General features: G+C 37.3%; 1 protein-coding gene across 2 annotated transcripts; it reads left to right on the top strand.

Annotated features, from left to right (window-relative positions):
- Nucleotides 1-4,113: 4,113 nt before the first annotated feature.
- On the top strand, nucleotides 4,114-10,653 carry dcun1d2a (DCN1, defective in cullin neddylation 1, domain containing 2a). Of its 2 annotated transcripts, none has more exons than XM_066686741.1 (7): nucleotides 4,114-4,213; nucleotides 6,692-6,908; nucleotides 8,222-8,390; nucleotides 8,772-8,902; nucleotides 9,018-9,100; nucleotides 9,450-9,546; nucleotides 9,735-10,653. In XM_066686741.1, the coding sequence occupies exons 1-7, from the start codon at nucleotides 4,211-4,213 to the stop codon at nucleotides 9,812-9,814; spliced, it is 780 nt and encodes a 259-aa protein (XP_066542838.1). In that variant the 5' UTR covers nucleotides 4,114-4,210; the 3' UTR covers nucleotides 9,815-10,653. The 2 variants fall into 2 exon arrangements, with proteins under 2 accessions (XP_066542838.1, XP_066542839.1); XM_066686742.1 differs by lacking the exon at nucleotides 4,114-4,213 and adding an exon at nucleotides 4,421-4,473.
- The last annotated feature ends 1,593 nt before the right edge of the window (nucleotides 10,654-12,246 follow it).

Here is a 12,246-nt window from a genome sequence, read left to right as displayed (position 1 = left end):
GAGTGTTTGTTTTAAAGTGGTGTGACTCTTCTAGTCATATACAGGTTTAGCGTGCCAGGAAACTCACAGACCAATTGTGTGTGTTTCTGCACATCATATGTGAGGCTACTCAGCCAGTCAGATCTGTGTATTATGATGAGTGCTGTGACTCAAATGAGTGACACACAGGGCAGGGCTCCAGACACCGCTGTCCTGAGGCCTATAAAAATAGCCTCAAGGGATGTGATGAAAGCTCTTTTGTGACACGTTCGGGACGACAGTGTTGTGTGGTGTAAAACCAGAAACTTTAATAAGAAGGGAATTACCGGTTGAAATTCTCATAACACTGAACATGCATTCTGTTTACGGAAAGTCCCACCCTTCAGCATAAAAAGCCAATCAGCTTTTAGTTAACTGATAAAGCCCCGCCCTCCAGCAAAAAGGGCCAATCAGGTTGCTGGTTATGGAAAAGCAGTAAAGTCAGCTGCAAATACAAGACAAGTAATTTTTTTCCACAAAATCATTGTTTTATTTGTAAATGTTACTTCAATCGTGAAAAGGACATTTTATTTAGAGTATTTGATATTTATAATTATTTATAAATCTTGCTGAAATGTAATTGAAATTGTAATTCCGTTGTTAACTACATAAAATTTTGCTATAACTACAAGGCTACTGTAGCATATGGCACTGATTATAATGCAAGTTATACATTATTTGCTGTTTAATGGAAAAGCAAACCCCTAATGAATTAATTTCTGTGTGGTTATAGTAATAACGAGGTTAGGTTTGTGCATGAGGGGTAACGTTCAAGAGTGTTAGCAGGCTATAAATATTGGTAGATGGGGTGAAGCACGAGATTGATTAAGGGTATGGTAGGACTGTAAGCAAGCTCGAAGGGTGGTGGGTCTGGAACACCTGACTTCACTGCTAAGCCTTCTGGAGGTGTATTGGTCTTAATTCAGCAAAACACTGACAAGTGGAGGTGCCTGCCTGATGACCCCTGTGAGGAGCTAGTGATGCAGTGGATGGTTTTGGTACTCATGGGCTGAGCCTAGTGAATAAGCTGAGTTATTAAGGATAGCTGGTAGCTGACTGGATCATAAATAGCCATAGCAACATTAGTGGGAAGGTGTTGGTTACTAGTACACCTAAATGTTGTTACATGTAGGTAGGAAGGTAGGTAGGAAGAGAGTGGGGTGGGCCCAATGTAAAGCTCTAATGGATTGGCATAGGATATTTTACATCTTATCTTGTTTTAATAAACGGTTATAATAAATTCTGGACCTTGGCTTGGGAACATTTTCTCTAACTGGACATTAAGGAATTTTTAATTTATTACCTCTGGTCTAAAACATAGTTTTATACACAATCATGTTGGAGAGCAAAAGACATTCTACAGAAAATAGGGACAGAATTAGATATATATTTTATAAAGTAATTTCATTGTAGAAATCACCACCCCCTTTAAGAACTCCACAGAAGGTTTATATACAATGTAAAATTTCACATTAGATCACTCTGAATGACTGTTTATATCTCAATGATTGAATTATACAAAAATAAATTATTATTATTAATAATTAATAATAATAATAAATAATAATAATAATATATAAACGTCTGGCAGGCTGTCTGACTCTGACATTTTTAAACTTAAAATGTATTTTACTTGTAAGCATCACTTGACAATAAGTAAAATATTGCGTATCTGATTATAAAAACAAAGTTTTACATCAGGCTTTATTATTAATTTATGTGTTTATTTGAATGTTTATCTAAAGGAGTGAAAGCACAAAACTATGTCAATCCATCTGTAAAATGAAGATAAAAACTTTGAGCTAATCCTCCCTCTCAAAGAGCTGTGTCATGACTGAGTCGAGGAACATGCACTACTATACTGTAGCTTAATATCAAATAGTCTCTTCATGTTTATTTTTGAATAATTAATAGTTCATTTTTATTTACTTATTTATTAGTCATTCAGAAAGTAATTCAACTAGTCTTTCAGAAAGACAATATGAATGAAATGACTGAAACTACTAACCAATCATTGGGTATATGACAAAAAATTATACATTTTAAAGGTTTACACTGACAAGCAAACTGTAGACCTGGACGACCCAAGTCACAGTTTCATGTGAGAATATGTGATAAACATATGTTTTTTTGGGGTGTAGCAACTTATGCTACTTTCAGACCAGACCTAATCACTAAGTTTTAAAACATATGGCAAAGCACGAACAAACCTACTAGCTTTTACTACTGTAATACTGCAAGTGAGACAAAGCCACAACTCATGGGCTGAATGCTGGACATTGCCACTCCCAAACATTAGGCAAGAAAAAGCTTGATCAGCAATTTTGCTTATTTTTGAGCTAATAGCTACAGTAGTGTGTCATTACATGGGATAATATTCTTTTACCTTTACACATTCTAAATTTGTGATATATGTTTAACACTGTATTCTAAAGGTCTTTTATCTGTCTGTCCTTACGATGCCTGAACAGTGATGGCCACAGACCCTGTGGCCTGAAGGAACCTAAAATGAAGAAAGAAGACTATCCACATGCAAAAATGATAATGACAATGTAAATTAAATAAAAACTTCTGCCCAGTGCTTGTGTCCACTCATCTTATGGAAACATGGTTAGCCCCTGTCCCTAAATGTTAAAATGGTTGTTTTCTTGCTATGTTCAGAGGTGGCAAAGTTAAAAAAAATTCAAAATACTCTCCATGATCAAGAGAGTGAAAGGAAAAACACACACACACACACATAACAATTGGTAAAAGTATTACCTAATGCTCACCTTTCACCAATTAACCAATTATTTCACACGTCACAAACATTTAAATAAGACCCTAGAGAATGGTTTTAAAGCCGGAGTGGGGAATTTATTTTAGAAGCATTTTTGCTCTCTTTTTTAATGCTCTTTATATCCCAATAGCAGTCAATAAATCAATTGCTTTCCTGAAATGAAATGAACTCAGTATCTGTGGCAGGCAAACTCTAAACAATCCAATCATTTAATTTAAATTAAATTAAATTATAGGATTACTAGACTACCTGCCTCTTGACCTGCCCATATGCACATGATCTGAAGTCTGTATTTGTAAAATACACAGTTGAAAGGGTTAGTTACACAAAAATGGCAGGGATTTACATCAATACCTACAACATCTTACACTGCTAAACAAAGAATAAAAGAAAGACAGATGTAGAAAATTACATGTTACGTTCCTCTCCTTCATGCTCCCTTTCATGGACTCCTTCACCTGTAGACAGACAGTGTTCCTTTATGTGCTTTAGGGGAGTGGCTTTGGAAGGAGAGTTGCAGAAAATGGTGTGGCACTTGCTGGGTTATATGTTATTACATATTCCATTATCCAGTTGGGAGAAAGTTGCAAAATATGTACATTTTAAGGACATTTTTTTCATAAAAATAGTCATATTTAGCATTAAAAGGCAAAGGGGTTCAGTCTAATTGGCAAATGACAACTAGAAGTTGCCCCAGTCCATGTTCAGCATTTGCCTCTAATCAGTGGATGTTGCCCGGGTTGACTGAAAGCTGCCACTGACTAACCATCAACTGCCACTACCTGTTTCTGGAAGCTGTCCCTGGCTAACAAGCTGCGGCTGAATTGAGTTTTAACTGGCTAACTAGATATTGCTTAGAGACTGAACACTTACAGATTGGGTAAAACAAAGACTGGGCATGTCACATTTTGTTACATTTGTGGATAATGAATAAATAAAATCTTAGACATAAAGAACAATGCTAATGATAAGAAAACAATTCCCATTAGAATGATTACTAAAACACAGCCTTCACACTTAAATACTGTCAGTCAAATGAACAACACACACACTTGACATCAAAGGTGCAGTTTGGGGTAAACATGAGAGTTGAACAAACTTTCTATGTGGAATGTTTTTAACAACTTTCTGGAAATATATCGGGTTATGTACGACTTTTATATTAAATATGTTATAGTTTTAATGGTAAGAGTCCCCTTTTGTGGACACAATAGTGTGTGCTTTTCGAGTTTTCTAAGCCCTGTCATCAACTGCTTGGCCAAATTTTTGGTGCCCGTTTTTGAACTACATCTCCCGTCATGCCGGGGCGGGAGTGCGCATGCTCCATGCTCCTCTGGCGCATTCCCTGGCCGCTGACGCGCAGCCGTATATGGAACTGCTGTGTGTGAATTTGGTGAAACAGCGGGTGATAAAATGGTAGGTGATTTGGAGGATGATTAAACAGTGACATTTAGCGCTGTCAGGAGCCGCGCGTGTGTAAGAGTGTGTGTCTGTGTGTGAGAGAGGGCTGTAAAAGAGCCGCTCGGTGGGGTCGCTCCTCTTAATGTTAGTGGAGGGAGCTGAAATGCTGTGGGCAGAGAGCAGGAAGGTCAGTTGTTGATATTAGAGTCCGCTGCAAGAACCTTTTCCCTTTTTGGTGAACAGTGTGGAGCAGGGACTGACCCCGGGGTTTAGAGGTTAGTCCGGCTCCACAACTCCACACATTTTCACCTGAACAAATTCAAAACATGAAAACACTAGACCTCTGTCTGCGCAGAGTGACTGCGATAAATGTGGTGTATATTAGTCGTGCGTAACTGGATACGGGCGCAGCGGATAGTCCGTTTTCAGGAGGATCTCACTGTCGGGGTGCCCATTTATGTATCAGTTCTTTAATTCCTTCAGGATTCACTGTTTCTTACCTTTTCTACAGTGAATCAGAGACTTTTAAACATTTGGAGATGTATTCAACCATCTTTCAAGAGCATATTTTACCAGGTTTAATTTTTTACATTAGCTTTTTTTTTTTTAGCAAAAATAATAGTAAAGACAGAATGTAGATCACCAGTATCCATGCTTACGGCACGAAAACATTAGGGATGTTTTACTTCATATACTTATTTTTTTTAAATAACTTTTTTTTTTTAATAATAATAACTTAAATCGAGTCATATCCATACGTTTTATATTCAACCTCATCAGTCAGTATGACAGCATCACAACAATAAAGGAGAAGACTAGAGAACATGTTTGGGAAATTTGAATAATGCAAATTTCTGTTGAATAAGTGACTTGTGGGATATTCCATATATTTCAGAGGTGTGAATGTGTTCATGTAACAGTTGTTCATGAATTTTAAGACTCATTATACAAAATGTTTAAAGATTTGGATGTTAATAGGAATTAATATTCATGAAAATAATTTTCAAAGCTGTGTGAAGATAAACTGAGCTGAGGTATGCAAAATTTGGTAGGTAGGCTAGTTTTTATTTGTTTGAAGCAACGGTGTTAATTGTTTTGATAATTTCTGTAAATCTCCACAACTTGGTGCTATTTGTGCCCCACTGATGTTATACACTAATCAGCTGTATAATTATGACAACTTTTTATTTCTCTACACGCTACTTTATCAGCTTTACTGGCCCTACAAGAGCACTTTGTAGTTTTACAATTACAGGCTGTAGTCCATCTCTTGCTCTGCATACTTTGTTTTCCCCCTTTCACACTTTTCTTCAATAATCTTGATCCCCACCACAGATCAGGTTATATTTGGCTGGTGGTGTGTTAGTGGGTGCTGTGGTGGATCACACACAGCAGTGCTGCTGGAGTCTTCTCACTTACATGTTACTGTATTAAGACTGCAACTCGCCTGTGGCTTCACAGTTTGTTTGGCTGGTGGATCATTCTCAGCGCCACAGTGACACTGACATGGCTTTTGTGCTGGTATGAGGGAATAAGACACAGCAGTGTCACTGCTGTACTAGGAATCAAACAAACTGCAGCAACAGGTAGGCTGCAATCACTGAATTTAAATCTACAAAAGTCAGACTGACCAACAAATTTGTTGTGTCTAATACAATAACATGTAAGTGAGAACAGTGTTTAAAAACTCGAGTAGCACTGCTGTGTGTGATCCACCAGCACAACATACACTAACACACTACCAGGGAGGTCAGGACTATTGAAGAAGAGGGTGAAATAGGCACAAGTATGCAGAGCGACAGATGGGCTTAAATCTTTAATTGTGGAACTGCAAGTGCTCCTGTATAGGGAGTGAAGCTGATAGAATGTACCGCGTGTGTGAAAAGGGAGGAAATTTTAGTGTTTTGGCCAATCAATGTGTAAAATTAGTGGGACACAAATGGAAGTGTCTCAAAGGCATGTACATAAAAGTTTTTACATTGTGTGCCTTAAAACAGAAATGTATGTTGTCCTTTCATTCCCTCTAACTAATGCTTAAAATAGTTTTAGCTAAAAGCTTACTCTGCATGATGTAAATAACCATTTCACAACACAGTTTGTTTTTTTTTGCACTGGACGCCATCTCGTCAGAGGTCTGTCATCTCATGTTACAAGTCAAGTGCTAGTTTTGCAAGTGGCAAGACAGTTTAGAGGCTGTGTATCTCCTGCTGGAAGCTTAACAAACCTCACTCGCTTGCTTAAAAAAGACTTACATGGCTTTGTGTCTCTGACCTTTTTTTTAATAGGTGTTATTATTTTTTGCCTTGTGTCTGATTAATGGTCTTCCTTTTCTTTGCTGTTTTCTGACTGTCTGATTCGGTTCTCTGTCTCTGAATGTGTGTATTCCTGCCTCTCGGTATATTTGCCTGTCTCTGTTTGTACACCCTGTTGTGTGTCGTCCTCCGGTTGTCACAGTGTGTGACTGAAGGCCTCTTCTCCTCTGTGTCCGTGCAGCATAAGCTGAAGTCTTCTCAGAAGGACAAGGTTCGGCAGTTCATGTCCTTCACACAAGCCGGAGAGAAGACAGCTGTGTACTGCCTCACTCAGAATGACTGGAAACTAGAGGTGGCTACCGACAACTACTTTCAGAACCCAGATCTGTATTTTAAGGAATCCATGAAAAGCTCAGTTGACAAAAAGAAACTGGAGCAGCTCTACAACAGATACAAAGGCAAGTTCTATACTGATTCAGTGGTTTTTATGTACATTTTCACCCTTCATATGCATAGATCAGCCAAAATATTAACACCATCTCCTAGTTTCTACACTTACTGTCCATTTCCTCAGCTCCACCAATCCTCCTGGAACACTTTGTAGTTCTATAATTACAGATGGTAGTCTGTGTTCCTGTGTATACTTTGTTTGCTCCCTTTCACCCTGTTCAGATCTACCACAGAGCTGGTATTAATTGTGTGGTGGCGCTGTGATAAGTGTGTGTTGTACTGGTATGAATGGATCAGACACAGCAATGCTGATGGTGTTTATAAACACTGTGCCCATTCATCATCCACTTTATTACCCTATTAGACACACCTAATTTGTTGGTCTACCTTGTAAGTTTAAAGTAGCTCAGTTGAGACAGTAGCTCAACATTTGCTTCACAGCTTGTGTTGATCAAATTCTAGTCCTTCATCAGTGGACACAGGACGCTGTTGGCTGGATATTTTTGTTAGGTGGACTATACTCCACTATCAACACACAACCAACAAGTCAATATCACTTTAACACTGAAAATAATACACTCCCCAAATCATACCTGCTTCATGGTGGTCCTGACCATTGAAGGACAGAGTGAAAAGAGGTAAATATAGTATGCAGAGCAACAGATTGATTACAACCTGTAATTGTAGAACTACAAAGTGCACTGTTATGGACAGTGGACCTGAAAGAATGGACAGTAAGTGTAGAAATAAGGCATTTGTGTTAATGTTAAATACGTTACTGAGGAGATGAGGTATTATGTATGTATGTATACATATTATGTATGTATGATAAGTATGTGGGGTAAATAATGTTAGAAGTAATAACAGTAATAATCTTAAAAAGAAGTACCAAAAATTTTCAAAAGTACTAAATAAAATGGGACTCCTGAGCCCATAATTCTACAGTGAGAAATATGTGGATCAGAAAGGATGTTTATCTGCCAAAAAAGACATTAAATGAGAGGAGGAACTTATAACCAACTTTTATGATTTAATTTAAGAGGTGTGGAAAAAACACAAATATTGAATTTATATGTAGAGCCTTATAATAAATCATGTTTAAGATATGTTCCCATATTGTTTTCACATAATGCTTGTACTGAGTGGAAAATTAATCAAGGGATTTCTCCAGATTTTCAATACTGTCTGTTTACTACCTGTTGGACATTTTTGTTCTGTCGGATAGGTGTGCAATGCTACACAAGTGGATGATCTGGGAATAATATATTTATAAACACTGTAGTTATATATGTATACTGGTGTATGTTTTTTCCTTGCTCAGATCCTCAGGATGAGAATAAGATCGGGATTGATGGAATACAACAGTTTTGTGATGATCTCAATCTGGACCCAGCCAACATAAGTGTTCTTGTAGTGGCATGGAAATTTAGAGCAGCGACACAGTGCGAGTTCAGCAGAAAAGAGTTCCTCGATGGCATGACAGACTTGGGGTAAGTTAGACATCAGCAAGTGACATTTTGTCATTATGCCCTACACTGTTGTTTTGTTACATATTTAAAGAAGCATTAGGACATTTTATCATCAAAAACTAACATATTATATTTATGCAAAGTGATTATTTATCATTTATATTTTTACCCCTCCCATGAGATGAAGAAGTCTTTGTCCCTGAATGGACCACTTTATGCTTTTTGAGTAGTTCCTCCACATAGTGGCAGCCATGATTTAGTATAGAATGTCTGGTACCTCGGGCCGCTAGGTGTCAGTAGAATGTTTATTTCATAATGTGAAGATGAATCATTGGAGATTAAACCAGTAGAATGTGCCTTTGGTTTGGTTCAAAAAAAAAAAACTTCTTTTCTGGCCTGTAGATGCGACAGTCCAGAGAAACTCAGGGCCCTGTTGCCTAGATTGGAACAAGAACTCAAAGACAGTGGAAAGTTTAAGGACTTTTACCAATTTACCTTCAACTTTGCAAAGAATCCTGGACAGAAGGGTTTAGGTAATAAAGAACATAAGACACTGAGTGAAGAACACACCAATGATAACCAAATTTAACCATGATTTATGAGTTTAATTAATTCATTATTATTATTATTTTTTTTTTTGGAGTTTAGATTTAGAGATGGCAGTAGCTTACTGGAACTTAGTTCTGGCAGGCCGCTTCAAGTTTCTTGACCTCTGGAATAGATTTTTACTGGTAAGTATTCAAGAGACAGTGATTAAATATATTTACATTGTTATACGCTGCTTTATTCTTAAGCAAGCATTGGCTCAATTTAATTCTACTCTCATAAAACAAACAAATGAATCTGTAATAGTTCATAATGTAGCACTCTTATGTTTATGGTGTTAGCTTTTCCATGAACTGCAGTTAAGATATTGGCAGAATAAGGATTTTCAAAAGTGAGAAATTTCAGTTGAATTTGTTCAGTTACTTTATTGCAGGGAAATAGCTGATTAGTGGATGATGTAATTTCAAGTTTATTTGAACTTGTTTAAGAATGTTTAATTCACTCTCGAATTTTCTTTGTCTTGACTGGGGGCAGGAGCATCATAAGCGCTCAATTCCCAGAGATACATGGAACTTGCTTCTGGATTTTGGCAACATGATTGCAGATGATATGTCAAACTATGATGAAGAAGGTGAGAGAGGTTATTTAACATGTGGCTTTGTTTTTTTTAGGATAGACCTAACCTTGTAATGTTTTGAGGTCATTATTATGGTGCACTTGGTGGTTTTTAGAGCAACACTTTGGAATTAATTTCAAGAAAGCTGGGAATAATCTTCTTTAAAATGTGGAACTGTAATCATGTGACCACTTTTATTTTAGGAGCATGGCCAGTCCTCATAGATGACTTTGTGGAATTTGCTCGGCCAATTGTGACAGGATCAAAGCGCAAAACCGTATAGGATTGGCTCTGCTGTTTGACTGCTCGGGTCTTTGTTGCCTCACTGAATTAGATTTTATATATATATATATATATATATATATAAAAGACTTGTATACAATTGCACTTTCACAAAAAAGAAAAGGAAAAATGGAGAAACACTTTAAACCTCCAGGCTTGATGAAGGGGGAAATGGATCTAAAAGACTCAAGCCACAAAGTTGTACAAACGAAGAGATGTACGAATGAAGGTGGGAAGCTCAAGATTTCTTTTAGGACTGTCATGCTGGCAAACTAATACTTTCCAGAGACCCTGAGGGGATTCTGGAGAATCTCCACAAATTCAGTACCTCATCCTCATGGCAGACAGTGTCACAGTTGCACACCTATCCCTTTCACCATCTGAGTCACCGTACACTAGGAGAATTCATGAGGTTACATGTGTCACGAAAGATTTTCTTCCTGGATATGTACCTCCTGTAGGACTTAACAGGGTGTATAGATCAAATGCACTTTTAAAATAAGAGGGCCTTGGACAGAGCAGCATGCAGCTCGCACCACCAGCACAAAACTTGTTGCCATTGTAATATACTGTATCTACTGTAACAGTATGTACAGAGATAAATAGTATAAATAAGTATTTTATAAAATATGGGGGGTTGTCTATATAAATGTGTGGAATTATGATTTGTGTACAGGAAAAATAACTTTAGTTAGATGCCTCAACATTATGTATGTTTTCATTTTAGGTCATGTATTACACTAATATCTGCTGTCTTGCAGAATCTGGTGTGACATACGGTGCCATTCAGTGTTTCTCTTTTTTGGTTTAGCGGTTCTCCTGAGTTATGTAAAAATAAATTATTGTCCAAGTAAATCTGGAAGTTCTTTATTTCCATTTCTTTCAATGGTTCATGCATTTCAAAGAACCTCCTATGCCACACATGCTGTGTTTCATACAGCAGAAAACATAAATTATTGTAATTAAATCTCTATGTGATTATAAGCACTTTCAGTAATATTCTCAATGTCCAAATGTAATCAATGAATTCTACGTTTGCAAGGTGCCCACAATGTTTGCGTACACACACACACACACACACACACAGAGAGAGAGAGAGAGAGAGAGAGAGAGAGAGAGAGAGAGAGAGAGAGACAGACACACTTTAGGAATCATTGACAAAACAATGGGGTCCCGTAGAAGAGACGCACATGAGATGAGCTAGCATTAGTTAGAGGGTTATAAAATTGATCAGTGGAGCAGTGACACTGGAACAATGGAGGACCATACAATACCAGCTAGATGCACCGAAGAAAGTGGGCACTGGGCAAGAGGGTGTCTATAAACTTGTGGTCATATAGTGGTTATGCGATCTCTGTCCAATCGCTGTAGAGATGCTTATTCTAAAAGTAAACTGCCGCGAAAATCGTTAAAAACAACACGATAAGTGCGCACCTTTTTCAATTTTAATAGAACATGCAGAGATCATAGTGTGGCTTTTCTCTGCTCAGTAGCACCACCATACGGTGACTTGAGGTGTAACCATGAACTTCTACAAAAGGACAAAATCTGATGACACTAGATATGACACTAGGGTCCTTTTGAGACACTGCTGCAAACATTTATTTTATTTTTTTAAATAAATGTACTCTCTTCATGTGTGGATGCTCACATTCAAAAGTCAAATTAGTGATTTTTGTGTGTGTATGTACTTCTTTTACTATTTATTGTACAGTGTCCCTGGGAGTCTTGAGAGGCACTTTTTAAATAAATAAATAAATAATAATAATAATAATAATAATAATAATAATTATTATTATTATTATCATCATCATCTTTGCAGCAGTGCCCTGGGCATGTAGTCTCAGAGCTGGAGATGCCAAAAAGGCAAATAAAAAAGGCTTGCTTGTTACTGGGCCTCTCTCTGAATTGTGTGGTGATGAAAAAAAGGACACAAACTCACAACCGCAAAATCCCACCCACACTATGACCTACTGATATAACAGCAGACAGTCTTTTGCAACAGAGTTAATCAGCTCCACTGCTACGGAAACATACAGGAGATCATTATTATGAGATCATTATTATGCTCTGGCTCATTGAATTTCAGCTGCTCTGCTCATATCCACTATATCCTGACAGTATGTCTTTGCAGTGCCCTGCTGCACATCTCCTCAAATGTTGCATTGTACAAGGACTGTTTTCACTGCACTGGCAAATTACATCCATCATAATATATAACACCTGTGTTATATACTGTGGCCTAGTTATTCTATGAACTCTGACACTACAGCCCACTTCACAGACACTAACATTCATCATTTCATTTTATTCTGTCATTTTAGATGAACAAATTTGATATCTTTGAAGGTTTTATATCCGACATTCGGTCCACAATAAAATGTAAATCCTACCATTTTAAGCTGAATTTTGTTATATTAACATTATATTTGT

The sequence above is a fragment of the Hoplias malabaricus genome, chromosome 12, assembly GCF_029633855.1.
Source record: "Hoplias malabaricus isolate fHopMal1 chromosome 12, fHopMal1.hap1, whole genome shotgun sequence".
Classification (NCBI taxonomy): domain Eukaryota; kingdom Metazoa; phylum Chordata; class Actinopteri; order Characiformes; family Erythrinidae; genus Hoplias; species Hoplias malabaricus.
Note: the sequence above shows the minus strand (reverse complement) of the source record. Positions and strands in the feature narration are given on the sequence as shown.